This window comes from Gymnoscopelus microlampas (assembly GCF_963454915.1).
Source record: "Gymnoscopelus microlampas genome assembly, chromosome: 21".
Taxonomy (NCBI): Eukaryota; Metazoa; Chordata; class Actinopteri; order Myctophiformes; family Myctophidae; genus Gymnoscopelus; species Gymnoscopelus microlampas.
In genome coordinates, this window is record NC_139958.1 from 1,334,347 (window position 1) to 1,347,970 (window position 13,624).

At 41.8% G+C, this 13,624-nt stretch overlaps 1 protein-coding gene across 1 annotated transcript in view; it reads left to right on the forward strand.

Moving 5' to 3' along the window:
- lmbrd2b (LMBR1 domain containing 2b) overlaps positions 1–13,624 on the forward strand; it is a 35,416-nt gene that overhangs the window by 16,569 nt on the left and 5,223 nt on the right. Inside the window, exons 11-17 of the mRNA XM_084046117.1 lie at positions 1–134; positions 5,622–5,727; positions 6,064–6,161; positions 7,875–7,978; positions 10,238–10,284; positions 11,605–11,740; positions 12,586–12,718. Coding sequence (XP_083902243.1) covers positions 1–134; positions 5,622–5,727; positions 6,064–6,161; positions 7,875–7,978; positions 10,238–10,284; positions 11,605–11,740; positions 12,586–12,718 — 758 coding nt within the window. The remainder of the gene's footprint in view (positions 135–5,621; positions 5,728–6,063; positions 6,162–7,874; positions 7,979–10,237; positions 10,285–11,604; positions 11,741–12,585; positions 12,719–13,624) is intronic.

Here is a 13,624-nt window from a genome sequence, read left to right on the forward strand (position 1 = left end):
ATGGCGTGCTTCATCACAATCTTCTTCCTGTGTACCTGTGTGTATTCCACGGTGTTCCGCATCAGAGTGTTTAATTACTACTACCTGGCCTCACACCACCAGACTGACGCTTACAGCCTGCAGTTCAGCGGCATGTAAGTAATCTATTACTATTATTGTCTCCGCCAGGAGAGTTTGTTTTCACTTTCTGAAACTGGGACTAACATTGGTCAAGCCTCACGTGACACGTGACAATACGGTGAAATAGTGTGATCTGATTGGCTAGTGACGTATAGCGGCCTATAAATACATGTGTTTGAAAGAGTCTGTGCCTCTTTCAAAGTGAGGTAAGACAGGAATAATCACGAAATGGCTGTGAAATGGCGGATACTGTAACAATTGGATAGGACACTTACATAGACAGGACGGATAGGACACTTATACAGACAGGACGGATAGGACACTTATACAGACAGGACGGATAGGACACTTATACAGACAGGACGAATAGGACACTTATACAGACAGGACGGATAGGACACTTATACAGACGAATAGGACACTTTTGTCATGTTACTATGACACAGTAACATGTCCTATTTTTTGTAAGTAGAACATAAGAATTAGAACATTCTTTCCCAACACAAGTCTGCTGGCGGAGACTTGTGCTCCGAGGAGCACTTTTTCTAGTTATTACTATTATTACTATTGGTTAAGATGCGTAAAATATCACATAGGTGGTTAGTCTGGTCCTCACGCAGCTCTTGTTCAAGTTCATTACAGAGAACGTCTGCTCACACAAATATGTAGAGCCGAACAAGCTCAGCATTCTCTTTGCAAATGTTCGCATTTCTGGGGTTTTACCTTTTATCCAGCTGTTGGTAAAAGTCCACAAGTGCGAGAGATGCTGCTGTCGGCTGCGCAACACATCGTCGCATCGCTTCTCAATTAGCTCCAACTGCAGTTGATGCGGGACAGTGTCGGGGTCCACGGAGAATGGAGATGAGAATAGCAGCATGTCCAGGGGTTTACACAACTCTTTAGGTCTAGTACTCAGAAGAGCACCTGGAGATGTGACTTAGTGCGCAACAAATAAATGGTCCCGTCCCGTTTTGTCAACGGGGGGGGGGCGGGTGGTGCAGCTGCGCGAGAGAAAGGAAAAAAAAGGACGCTCTGTTTGCAAATTCCGCCGCTTTTCGCCGTTTTTTTTCTCTCACACCGTTTGGTGAACCCCCCCAAGGTTGGTGCCCTGTGCTGCTGCGCTGCTTTTATCCGCCAGATTGGGACGTTCACGGCATATTTTGCACCATCACGGTGCGTTCATCATCGGTGACGAGTGCCTCTAACAGCCGCTGCTGCTGGCTGCGTGCACGCAGCGAGGCAATGCGAGACACTCACACAATCACTTTAAAGCATGCGTCGGAGGACGCATGCTGCACGTGATTAGTGGCTTCAGGAAGTAAATTCCTAGCCTCGATCTCCAGGCTTTTATTTTTTAGTTTAGCTAAAAAATAAAAGCTTGGAAATTCCTGTCCCAGCTGTTGGTACGCAAAAGCGCCTCGCGTCGTCTGATGTGGTGCGCATTTTTTATTGTGGGTGCGCATGTGCACCTGTTATGTGCACCCCTGAGCATGTCATTGTCCATAGCAAAAACAAATCCTTAGAGCGCCCGCCGCCCGCTGAACTCATCAGAAAGAGATGTAATGGCTGCTGCATATTTCCACACCAGAATTCCCAAGGACCATCACGCAGTGCAGGGAAATGTGAGGTGTTGGGCTCCGTCTGTGACAGGTGTCTGTGGAAGAGTTTGAGCTTGTTTCTAAAGGCCTTGATGTGTGCGTAAAGCTGGCTCACCACGGCATCTCTCCCTTGTAGGCTGATGTTTAGTACATTCAGGTGCTTTGTTATATCGACCAAGAAACCCAAATCTGACAGCCAGCCAGTCTGGATCTGACAGTTCTTGCAGAGGGTGTCCCTTGTCGGTCAAAAAATGCCCAATTTCCTCCCTAAGAGAGAAAAAGCGCTGCATGCTGTCCCTCGGCTGACACGGACCCCCCAGAAGCAAAGATTTGAGTTAAAAATGTTTGCTTTAAATATATATATATTCAAAGATTTGCACACATTTTCACGAATTTTCAAAAATAGCAGATCTACAAGCTCGTAGCGCGGCACTCGGTGCCGCGCTATGAGCTTGTATATCTGCTATTTTTGAATAGCCCAAAGTGTAAAATAATGCTTTTTAGCTCAAATCTAAAAATGACACAGTTCCAGTTCCTTAATGGGTTAAGACACTCAGTCGCGTAACGAGTCAACAGCGTGCCCCGACGCGAGGTGGCCACAGCGGGCCCTCATGAACGCGCATGCACGCGAAAAGTTTGCGGTTATTTAGTGGTTATTTAGTGGTTTCTGATACTTTTTTCGTGGGTTTGTGACGGATTTCGGATACATAAACAACGGTTTTGTAACAATGTTAAGGGGCACACCCAGGTTTATTTTAGGTTTAATTTTCGGGTACATAAACAATGGTTTTGTAACAATGTTAAGGGGCACACCCAGGTTTATTTTGTAATTCATAGTTATTTTTATGTTATCTTAATTTTTTTTTCTTTTTTTTTTTTTCTCTGGGTGGGGAAGGGCCCCTAACGTCATGGGCCCCAACGCAACCGCGTTGTCTGTGTGACGGTAGTTACGCCCCTGAAGACACTTAGCGCAGAGCACCTGTTGGTGAATCATACAGTGTCATTTAACTGCGCTGCCTCCCTGTTCACTGACTTTGTTACATATCCGCGCGGCTAATCCCCTTTGATCACCCGCCATGGCTGGTGCGCCATCAGTGACGATTCCGATGATTTTACTCCATGGAAGTTTCATGTCATCAACAGCTGAACAGAGAGAGTCAAATAAATCACTCCTCTTGTCTGGCCTTTTAGACCTTGGAGATCAAGCAGCTCCTCCGTTATGTTCAGGTCATTGTCAACTCCTCTCAAAAATATAAGTGACTGGGCAGTGTCAGACCGGTCTGTGCTTTCATCACAGGCTATTGAACAAAAAAAAATCTAAATTCACTCCCTTGTCACCCACTTGTCTCTTAATGTCTGCTGATATTTCTTCAATTCTCCTGGCCACGGTGTTTCGAGCAAGACACATATTAGCCAACTCTTGCTTCTTTTTGGGGCAAATGTTTTCCACTGCCTTCATCAAGCAGTCTTTAACAAACTCACCTTCTGTAAAAGGTTTGCACTGTTTGGCAATTAACAATCAACCACTTCGTAGCTTATTGCTTTGGTGCTGTTTTCATTTGAATCCCGAGCTCAGGTGAATGTCTGCTGTTGAGAAGCCAGGCCAGCTTCTAGCTTTTTTAATTCTTCTCTCCGTTGGCTCCCTGTTAACTTGTCATGTGTCTTGGCATGGGTCTGATAATGTCTCTTCACATAAGGCCTTATGTGGCAAGCTTCCTCTATACCTATCTTCACTCTTAGAACCAAAGGTTTCTGGACACTCAACACGTTCACAAAACCACATTAGATATACCAGTCCACGTAAGAAAAGTGAACAAGGAAAGACTGCCTTTGTGTATTATGCTCCACACAAATGGAACAAACTTCAGGACTCTCTGAAACTGGAGCGATTGGTCTCAATAGAGACATTCAGGGTACTTCTCGAGGACACATTGCATAGTAACTGCACCTGTTTCATGTAACACTGTTTATTTTCATCTGTGATGATTGTAATATGTTTCAAATGTTTGTTGCTGTTTTTCATTATGTATGTATTTTATATGTGTTATATGCTGTTATCAGGGCGTCCCTGAAAAAGAGAGCTTGCTCTCAGTGGGCTCCCCTGAATAAATAAAGGAAAGAAAGAAGATTTAACAACAGAAAACGGGCTGTGTGCAAATTAGGCACACACATTTGTTTCTGTATTCAGTGAAAAAATATTCTAATTTCCACCTCTCCTGGAAGCGGCGGCCCTCTTCATCAACCTTCCTCTTTTTAGGTGCAGATGCTATTGCTATTGTAGGCTGCCTGGCCTCGCTGAATCAATGGAGTTGTATTCCAGTATTACTCGGGCAGTAAACAGCTCTGGCGCGCTGCAGCATTCATGAACGCATTCCGGACATGGTATGAGGGTCACGTGGTGTGGCATGGCTCACATGGTCACAGCCAAAGCGAGTGGAGACCGCTAAGAGCTCGAATAGATAGGCGAATAGGCGAAGAAGGAAAATGCAACTTTCACTTTTATAAATCTTTTTATTTTATTGAAGGTGCAGGCGGGCCGTATAAAATGTGTCCTCGGGCCGCAAATGGCCCGCGGGCCGGACTTTGGACACCACTGATTTACTGAGACACTACACTGTCTCTGTATTCTATGATCCTATAGTTTACTGAGACACTACACTGTCTCTGTATTCTATGATCCTATAGTTTACTGAGACACTACACTGTCTCTGTATTCTATGATCCTATAGTTTACTGAGACACTACATTGTCTCTGTATTCTATGATCCTATAGTTTACTGAGACACTACACTGTCTCTGTATTCTATGATCCTATAGTTTACTGAGACACTACACTGTCTCTGTATTCTATGATCCTATAGTTTACTGAGACACTACACTGTCTCTGTATTCTATGATCCTATAGTTTACTGAGACACGACACTGTCTCTGTATTCTATGATCCTATAGTTTACTGAGACACTACACTGTCTCTGTATTCTATGATCCTATAGTTTACTGAGACACGACACTGTCTCTGTATTCTATGATCCTATAGTTTACTGAGACACTACACTGTCTCTGTATTCTATGATCCTATAGTTTACTGAGACACGACACTGTCAATGTATTCTATGATCCTATAGTTTACTGAGACACTACACTGTCTCTGTATTCTATGATCCTATAGTTTACTGAGACACTACACTGTCTCTGTATTCTATGATCCTATAGTTTACTGAGACACTACACTGTCTCTGTATTCTATGATCCTATAGTTTACTGAGACACTACACTGTCTCTGTATTCTATGATCCTATAGTTTACTGAGACACTACACTGTCTCTGTATTCTATGATCCTATAGTTTACTGAGACACTACACTGTCTCTGTATTCTATGATCCTATAGTTTACTGAGACACTACACTGTCTCTGTATTCTATGATCCTATAGTTTACTGAGACACTACACTGTCTCTCTGTATTCTATGATCCTATAGTTTACTGAGACACTACACTGTCTCTGTATTCTATGATCCTATAGTTTACTGAGACACTACACTGTCTCTGTATTCTATGATCCTATAGTTTACTGAGACACTACACTGTCTCTGTATTCTATGATCCTATAGTTTACTGAGACACTACACTGTCTCTGTATTCTATGATCCTATAGTTTACTGAGACACTACACTGTCTCTGTATTCTATGTATGTGTTTAGCTTGTTTACTGTGAGTCATTCTGGATAAAGAGTTCATTATAAATGTATGTAAACAAGTGTGTGTGTGTGTGTGTGTGTGTGTGTGTGTGTGTGTGTGTGTGTGTGTGTGTGTGTGTGTGTGTGTGTGTGTGTGTGTGTGTGTGTGTGTGTGTGTGTGTGTGTGTGTGTGTGTGTGTGTGTGTGTGTGTGTGTGTGTGTGTAGGTTGTTCTGTCGCCTGACTCCTCCTCTCTGCCTCAACTTCCTGGGACTCATTCACATGGACTCTGCTATCTCCCACCAGGACAAGATGCAGACCGCCTACACCTCTGTAAGCTGTCTGTCTGTCTGTCTGTCTGTCTGTCTGTCTGTCTGTCACCTGCTGCGCTGCTTGATTTTTGCCGTACCCAAGACAACAGCCATGTAAACAAACACACCATGTCGTTTACAGCTAAACGTTGCTCTCAACAATGTTTTAGAACACATTTGAGGTGATAAATAGACAATGGGTTAACAGAACATGTATTCTATTTGATCAACACTTCCTGTTGCATTTTGTGAAAAGCAGCAGCAGCTACCTGACAGTGACCACGTTAAACATACCAGTTACTTAGTGTACATGTATGTAACGTGTGTGCGTGTGATGATGGGGTTTGTGTTCACACAGATAATGGGTTCTCTGCGTGTGCTGTCCTTCATCGCTAATGGATTCTACATCTATTACCCTATGCTCATCCTCATCCTCTGTATCGCCACCTACTTCAGGTCAGTAGAATCTCAGTAACAGCCTTATGAGTACCAGTAGTGGACAAAGTATGCACTCAAAGAAGTAAATACTCAAGTATTCAAAAGTAAAAGACTTTTTGGGGCGGTGTAGCCGCCCCCTATAAGTGAGTTTTGGACACTGACCAATCCTGCACCGTGATTGGCCAATAGTCTACAACGCATTGTATACCCCCTAACCCTTCCATTGTTAATGCAAATCTATACTTTTGCAAAGTCAGCCAATCACATTACAGCTAGTGTCATCACCACTAGCTGTAATGTGATTGGCTGACTTTGCAAATTCAGGACTGTGATTGGCTAGCGAAACACATGACACATGTGCAGCCCTATGAATAGCAGTATGGACTTTAAAAAAAGTCAATCTGTGATAAATAGCTCCATTTTGTGATATTATTTTATCCAATCAGGAGAGCGAACTCATACAGGATTTTTTTTAAAAAGAGACGGTCGTGACTCGCCCCCAAGTGAGATAGTTTTCTTGACACAGCTGAGTGTTGAGCTGGAGAACGGGGTTCGATTCCAGCTCGGGACACTAAAACGCTACAATATCAATGATATAGAGCACCGAAGTCTGACGTAATGTACGCGTCCTACCTGGGTCGCGTTTTCTTCCCCCCGTTCTGAATCCCCATAGACGTGTTTAATATCACGTCAAATAAGAACTGTGTTCCAAAAATATACAAATGACCCCGCGGTGGTTTGACTCGGTTTGATGGATATGAAGCATCAACTGACGGTGAGAAAACGCTATTGTTACTTCCTCTGAATTAGTTACAATTTCACCAGAAACAGACTGTATCAAATACGAGTGACTGACTATCATAAACGATACAGAACCTCCTCCCTGATAATATCACAGAGACAGTTTGTTTATTTTAGGACCACAATTCTTATATGAGACGATTCTAAGATGACCCAATGTTATTCTCCACAGAGAAATGACTTTACCAACCAGAGGATGAACGAGTGACGTCAGGACTTCTGTACTCTATACACACGTTATGTAAACTGAAGCATATTTAGCTAAAATATGTTACCAGAACCAGTTTCTCAATACAGCTCTGGTTATTATCTTTGGCCACCGTCCGTGTGTTTCTCTCCGTCCTGGGCGGCAGCGACTGGTCGGTGTTGTGTTTGTTGGGAGTTGGGACACAGTTTTAAGCTACAACAGATGTACACAGTCAGTGACCCCTCCAGCTTCAATGCTTTCCAGTGTTAATGTAACTGAGAGTTAAAGGATTACGGTAACCCATTGAGACCTGAAGGCGATTCTACATGTCTCCTAAATCTCAACAGTTTTCTCAAAAACGTATGTTTCTATATCAGTGGTGCTCAAACTTTTTCATGTCAAGGACCCCCAAAATTATATGTATTTGGCCGCGGACCCCCATCAAAATATGTTGTTCCAGGGACCCCCCAGAAGCAAAGATTTGAGTTAAAAATGTCCACTTTAAAAATATATATATTCAAAGATTTGCACACATTTTCACTATTTTTCAAAAATAGCAGATCTACAAGCTCATAGCGCGGCACTCGGTGCCGCGCTATGAGCTTGTAGATCTGCTATTTTTGAATAGCCCAAAGTGTAAAATAATGCTTTTTAGCTCAAATCAAAAAATGACAGTTCCAGGTCTTAATGGGTTAAACACAGGTCCACATCTACAGCATGTTTTAATGAACTATGTTCCACAGCTTGGGGACTCGTTGTCTGAACCTCCTGGGTTTTCAGCAGTTCATGGGAGACAATGAAATGACCTCTGACCTCATCGACGAGGGCAAGGAACTCATCCGAAGAGGTTAGTCTATGACATACATGGGCAACTGGCGGCCCGGGGGCCACATGCGGGCCCCCACCTTCACTTAATGGGCCCCACAGGTTAATATCAGAATAGTGATATATTATTGATTTCAGCTGCTATGATTCTAAACATGCAAACATGACCCACTTTAATGACTTCAGTCTATATTAGTAGCTTAATGACTAGTATTAACATTCTATTGTCTTTTTTATGTCCAATTTATTTGTATTTAAGTTCATAAAGTTAGAATAACTAAAATGTATAACTAAATGCATTTTGAATTTAAATAAAAATGTTACTTTTCAGGATTCCAATTCAAAAAATGAAAAAAAAAATCAGGATTCCAATTCAAAAGTAGCAAAAATATCAGATCTACAAGCTCAAAACGCACTGCGACGCGTGTTGAGCTTGTAGATCTGCTATTTTTGCTACTTTTGTGTGACATAGAATGGTGAAGTACGTTATTAATTTACAAAAGAAGTTAAAATACAGAGATAGCCTAAGAGGTGTCTGCCTGACAGTATATACAATGTGTTCCTCTGGAGTGAGTGTGTAAATATATTGGGTGCGTTCGGAAATTACGCACCGGAGCACACTCGCCTATTAGTTTGTATTGGCCAGTGCGCTCAGTGCTGTATTTTCGAACGCACCCTCAGTGTCCCTCATAAGTGTCCTGTCATAACTCTATTAATAATAATAATAATAATAATAATCCAGGAACATATCTGTCAGTCTGGTAAAGTGGTTTAGTTTCATGGTGAGGTTGTAAAGTGGTTTAGTTTCATGGTGAGGTTGTAAAGTGGTTTAGTTTCATGGTGAGGTTGTAAGGTGGTTTAGTTTCATGGTGAGGTTGTTGTAAGGTGGTTTAGTTTCATGGTGAGGTTGTAAAGTGGTTTAGTTTCATGGTGAGGTTGTAAAGTGGTTTAGTTTCATGGTGAGGTTGTTGTAAGGTGGTTTAGTTTCATGGTGAGGTTGTAAGGTGGTTTAGTTTCATGGTGAGGTTGTTGTAAAGTGGTTTAGTTTCATGGTGAGGTTGTAAAGTGGTTTAGTTTCATGGTGAGGTTGTAAAGTGGGTTAGTTTCATGGTGAGGTTGTTGTAAAGTGGTTTAGTTTCATGGTGAGGTTGTAAAGTGGTTTAGTTTCATGGTGAGGTTGTTGTAAGGTGGTTTAGTTTCATGGTGAGGTTGTAAAGTGGTTTAGTTTCATGGTGAGGTTGTAAGGTGGTTTAGTTTCATGGTGAGGTTGTAAAGTGGTTTAGTTTCATGGTGAGGTTGTAAAGTGGTTTAGTTTCATGGTGAGGTTGTAAGGTGGTTTAGTTTCATGGTGAGGTTGTAAAGTGGTTTAGTTTCATGGTGAGGTTGTAAGGTGGTTTAGTTTCATGGTGAGGTTGTTGTAAGGTGGTTTAGTTTCATGGTGAGGTTGTAAAGTGGTTTAGTTTCATGGTGAGGTTGTAAAGTGGTTTAGTTTCATGGTGAGGTTGTAAAGTGGTTTAGTTTCATGGTGAGGTTGTAAGGTGGTTTAGTTTCATGGTGAGGTTGTTGTAAGGTGGTTTAGTTTCATGGTGAGGTTGTAAAGTGGTTTAGTTTCATGGTGAGGTTGTAAAGTGGTTTAGTTTCATGGTGAGGTTGTTGTAAAGTGGTTTAGTTTCATGGTGAGGTTGTAAAGTGGTTTAGTTTCAAAGTGGTTTAGTTTCATGGTGAGGTTGTAAAGTGGTTTAGTTTCATGGTGAGGTTGTAAGGTGGTTTAGTTTCATGGTGAGGTTGTAAGGTGGTTTAGTTTCATGGTGAGGTTGTTGTAAAGTGGTTTAGTTTCATGGTGAGGTTGTAAAGTGGTTTAGTTTCATGGTGAGGTTGTTGTAAGGTGGTTTAGTTTCATGGTGAGGTTGTAAAGTGGTTTAGTTTCATGGTGAGGTTGTAAAGTGGTTTAGTTTCATGGTGAGGTTGTTGTAAAGTGGTTTAGTTTCATGGTGAGGTTGTAAAGTGGTTTAGTTTCAAAGTGGTTTAGTTTCATGGTGAGGTTGTAAAGTGGTTTAGTTTCATGGTGAGGTTGTAAGGTGGTTTAGTTTCATGGTGAGGTTGTAAAGTGGTTTAGTTTCATGGTGAGGTTGTTGTAAAGTGGTTTAGTTTCATGGTGAGGTTGTAAAGTGGTTTAGTTTCATGGTGAGGTTGTAAAGTGGTTTAGTTTCATGGTGAGGTTGTAAGGTGGTTTAGTTTCATGGTGAGGTTGCACTAAGTCATTGTCCTTCTTTCACCACAGAGAAAAGGAAACGACAAAGGATTGAAGATGGAGAGAACAGACGGAGAGTGAGTATCCTTTCTTAACACATTCACCAGGTATTCATTCATTGATTCATTAATCCGACACTGCCAGCGGTTTTTGATCCACGGAGAGCCATGGAAGCCACCATGTGAACACGGATGTAAACAAAGTCTGTCTGGGGGGGCGGGGCAAGTCCGGAACTAAAACGTTTTTAAAGGACAACTTTGTTTTTTTACAACCAGGGTTTATATTTTAGCTTGTAATTAAAGTAAATAAATGATGAGTGTAATTTTTTTTTTCATTTACTGCTTTCTATAGTTTTAGCATTTTTTGCGATATTTTTTACAGTGGGCGGGGGCATTCTGTCCGGTGGCTAAATATGCCTTTTTTACACAATAAAAAAGGTCCGGCTGTCTGAGATGGCCAGATGTGAGTTATTGGGGGCTAGAAGAGCTACTGTAAATAATAATAAAGAAAACGCCGGGTTATTGTGTTAAAAAAATACATATTTAGCCACCGGACAGAATGCCCCCGCCCACTGTGAAAACACTGTAAAAAAGATTGTGAAAATTGCTAAAACTATAGAAAGCAGTAAATTAAAATTTTTTAACACTCATCTTTTATTTACTTTAATTACAATCTAAAACATAAACATTGGTTGTAAAAAACCAAAGTTGTCCTTTAACTGCGATGGTCCGTTCTGTCGTTATCGTCAGTTTAATACGTTTTTCACCCAAAAAAAACTCAGTCTGGGAGAAGAAATCCAGCTAGATGTGTTTTTATAAATGTCATAACATAGGAGTGGACGGGGTTGTTTTTTCTGGGATGACGTCATTTCCGGTTCTATCGTTCTCTATCGTTCTCTGACTCTATCGTTCTCTCGCCGTCGTCATTCATACGTTGGCGAAGAGTGCGTGTGAATGCATGCTCCGCCCCTTTCTTCAGAAAGGAAGGCGGTATAACTACAACTGATCATCCTTTATCTTCCAACTCATTCATTTGCTCTTTTAGTCAAAACACAAAATACATGTTCAGGTCAGGATAGCAATTCCATCAGAAGATCATTTATCAGCTTACATTTTAAAGTGGTCCAGTTGTGATTGTGTCTGCTATCTTTGACCTGTTCATCCTGTATGACGATAATGCTGAACAATGCAGTAAAAACAGCAAGAATAGTAATATAAGGTAAGAACTGAGAATAGTAGCAGTGATCACAATATAAAAGTCTTTAAAACTGTATTTAACCACAGATATCACTTATGTCACCTTTAAGCAGTGGATATGTAGATGCGTGCGTGCGTGCGTGCGTGCGTGTGAGCGAGCGAGAGAGAGAGAGTGTTTGTAAAGCTACTGTTGTGTTCCAGGAGTGGAAGGAGCGTTATGGGAGCTCCAGGGAGGATGGAGGTAACGGTAATGCTTCCAGGAACAGGAACAGTCACTCTGACGTGAAGGAGACCAGCAGCAACTACAACAACACTGTTACACCTACCACTGTTAGACGTGAGTTAAACTACAACTACACTGTTACACCTACCACTGTTAGACGTGAGTTAAACTACAACTACACTGTTACACCTACCACTGTTAGACGTGAGTTAAACTACAACTACACTGTTAAACTACAACTACACTGTTACACTACAACAACACTGTTACACCTACCACTGTTAGACGTGAATTAAACTACAACTACACTGTTACACCTACCACTGTTAGACGTGAGTTAAACTACAACTACACTGTTAAACTACAACTACACTGTTACACTACAACTACACTGTTACACCTACCACTGTTACACCTACCACTGTTAGACCTGAGTTAAACTACAACTACACTGTTAAACTACAACTACACTGTTACACTACAACAACACTGTTACACCTACCACTGTTAGACGTGAATTAAACTACAACTACACTGTATACAAATAATTGTGATGAATGATGTCATTGTGTTTAGTGAACATATGGATAAAGAATCACAGTTAGACTGTGTAAACAAACATTTAATTGCTCAGAACAGATGTGACAAATAACTGAAATAATGATACAAAGAAATGACTGACTCACACCAATAATACAAATAAATGATCACAAGCTGTGAGCTTGTAGATCGGCTATTTTCACTGATCATACATCGTATGTAAGGCTCAAATGTCTTAGTTAGTTTATTTTGGTTTCTTAACACATAGCAGTTGAACATACAGTATAATTAAGTCAACAAGATGACTTTTGGCCGAAAAGGTCAGGGCTGAAGCTTATTTAAATTAAATAGTTAACTTCTGTGTATAAATACAGTTTGTCTGATTGTTTTTTTATGTATTTTGTCTTATTGTTTAATAGAGGCCAAATATTCTCGAAGTGGAAGTCGAGCAGAAAAAGACTGCATTGAACTGCTTCAGGACGCAGAACCTTTAGACTTCAACGCTGACACTCTGACAGACGACCCCCTGGACGGGGACTCTAATTCTAACAGGTAACACTATGACTCTATACACCCTCTGGACGGGGACTCTAATTCTAACAGGTAACACTATGACTCTATACACCCTCTGGACGGGGAATCTAATTCTAACAGGTAACACTATGACTCTATACACCCTCTGGACGGGGACTCTAATTCTAACAGGTAACACTATGACTCTATACACCCTCTGGACGGGGACTCTAATTCTAACAGGTAACACTATGACTCTATACACAGGGGTGCACATAACAGGTGCACATGCGCACCCACAATAAATAATGCGCACCACATCAGACGACGCGAGGCGCTTTTGCGTACCAACAGCTGGGACAGGAATTTCCAAGCTTTTATTTTTTAGCAAAACTAAAAAATAAAAGCCTGGAGATCGAGGCTAGGAATTTACTTCCTGAAGCCACACTCACACAATCACTTTAAAGCACCCGTCGGCCCCATGTACAGCCATTAGGCGCAGGAGGAGAGGAGGACGCATGCTGCACACTGTATGAGTGTCTCGCATTGCCTCGCTGCGTGCACGCAGCCAGCAGCGGCTGTTAGAGGCACTCGTCACCGATGATGAACGCACCGTGATGGTGCAAAATATGCCGTGAACGTCCCAATCTGGCGGATAAAAGCAGCGCAGCAGCACAGGGCACCAACCTTGGGGGCTTCACCAAACGGTGTGAGAGAAAAAAAAACGGCGAAAATCGGCGGAATTTGCAAGCAGAGCGTCCTTATTTTTTTCTTTCTCGCGCAGCTGCACCCAAGGGTATCAAGGGTACCAAGATGGCAGAGTGCCAGCCAGCTGTTTGTTAACCTGGGGGTACCTACCTGTCAGGACCTTTTCAGAAGTTTAATGTACAAACTCACACGTCGTCTAGAAGAGTCTGACAATCATGTTATTACGATTTTAATGAA